This window comes from Medicago sativa, chromosome 8 (genome assembly GCF_051527215.1).
Source record: "Medicago sativa cultivar Bolivia chromosome 8, Bolivia_mono, whole genome shotgun sequence".
NCBI lineage: Eukaryota > Viridiplantae > Streptophyta > Magnoliopsida > Fabales > Fabaceae > Medicago > Medicago sativa.
The window spans coordinates 41,806,537-41,808,386 of NC_140756.1; the positions used below are offsets into that span (position 1 = coordinate 41,806,537).

General features: G+C 42.2%; 1 protein-coding gene across 1 annotated transcript; it reads left to right on the forward strand.

Moving 5' to 3' along the window:
- Positions 1–347: 347 nt before the first annotated feature.
- Positions 348–1,061, forward strand: LOC146899217 (uncharacterized). The gene has a single exon (XM_085736721.1). It carries the CDS (start codon positions 348–350, stop codon positions 1,059–1,061), a length of 714 nt encoding a protein of 237 aa, XP_085592847.1.
- Positions 1,062–1,850: the final 789 nt, after the last annotated feature.

Genomic DNA, 1,850 nt, shown 5'->3' on the forward strand with positions numbered 1-1,850 from the left:
CAGTGGTCAGTCAACAGAGGTTGACAAACTTTGATGAGATGGTGCATAACAGTTTGGAGGCTGAAAGAGGTTTTGATAAGGCAGCTAGAGAAGGTTCTGGGGCAAGTGGGAGGAGCAGAGGTAACTTTGCCGACAAGTATCATGATAAACTGAAACCTAATGGTTCTCCTCAGAGGGGGAAGCACACATGACCACCCAGGACTAATCCAACATGCAAGAAGTGTGGCGAGGCTCATCAGGGAGAATGCATGGTAGGCACTGGCAACTGTTTTGCATGTGGTCAGGCGGGGCATTATGTGGCAGATTGTCCAACCAGAGGGAACAAGGGCAAAGGTGTAGGTACCACGATGAGTAAAGGAAGAGTGTATTCGCTTGATGGAAAGAAAGCACAGGCTAATGAAGATTTGATTGGCGGTATGTGTTTTCTTGGTCAAAATTCTATTAGAGTTTTATTCGATTGTGGTGCATCATGTTCTTTCATTTCTTATCAATGTGTTGAAGCTCTTCAGTTGTCTGTTTCTTTATTAAATCCCCCTATGATGGTAACAACGGCCACCGACGGAAGTATTTTAGCGAACTATGTCTGTGAAAATTGTCCGATCACCGTATCTAGCAAGACATACTACATAGATTTAGTGTGTCTTCCGATGAAGCAACTTGATGTGATACTAGGCATGGACTGGTTGTCATCAAACCATGTGTACATAGGGTGTGCAAAGAAGAGTATTTACATGCCAACTAATAATACGGTGGAAGGAGTGGCCTTGTCGGAACTACTTAAGCACACGTACCAGATGGTTCATTTTATTTGTGCTCAGGATAAGGGTTTTTATGTTATGCTCACGGTGACTTCAGAGTCAGATTTGAGTCCAAGTGATATTCCTATTATTAGTGAGTATCTTGATGTATTTCCGGCCGATATCACAAGCTTGCCACCGGAAAGAAAAATTGAATTTTCTATCGATTTGATTCCGGGAGCTGAACCTGTGCCAGTAGCACCTTACAGAATGTCTCCGTTGGAACTCAAGGAATTGAAGACCCAATTGGAGGAACTTATTTAGAAGCATTTCATCAGGCCTAGTGTGTCTCCTTGGGGTGCACAGGTTCTGTTAGTCAAGAAGAAAGATGGCAGCATGCGGCTGTGTATTGATTACCCTCAGCTCAATAAGGTGACCATCAAGAATAAGTATCATTTGCCAAGAATTGACGATTTACTTGATCAACTTAAGGGGGCATCGGTGTTCTCGAAAATTAATCTCAGGTCAGGATACCATCAGATTCGTATTAAATCTTCGGATTTGTCCAAAACGGCTTTCAGAACACGTTACAGACACTATGAATTTTTGGTCATGCCTTTTGGTGTAACTAATGCTCCAGCGGTTTTCATGGATTATATGAATCAGATTTTCCAACCGTATCTTGACCAATTTGTCATTATCTTCATTGATGACATTTTGGTTTATTCTAAGAATCCGCAAGAGCATGCTCAGCATCTACAGATATTGTTGGATATTCTTCGGGAAAAACAATTGTATGCCAAGTTCAGCAAATGTGAGTTTTGGCTGACGGAAGTCAAGTTTTTGGGACATGTCATTTCTCAGGGAGGTGTGGCAGTTGATCAATCGAAAGTTGATGCTGTTCAGAATTGGACAAGGCCGAAAAATGTTTGGGAAGTTCGAAGCTTTTTGGGATTAGCCGGTTATTACCGACAGTTCATCATGAAGTTTTCCCAAATTGCTCTACCCTTAACCCAACTCACAAGAAAGGACATGCCTTTTGTGTGGGATGAATAATGTGAGAAAAGCTTCAGGACTTTGAAGAAGAAGCTAACTCAAGCTCCAGTCTTGACC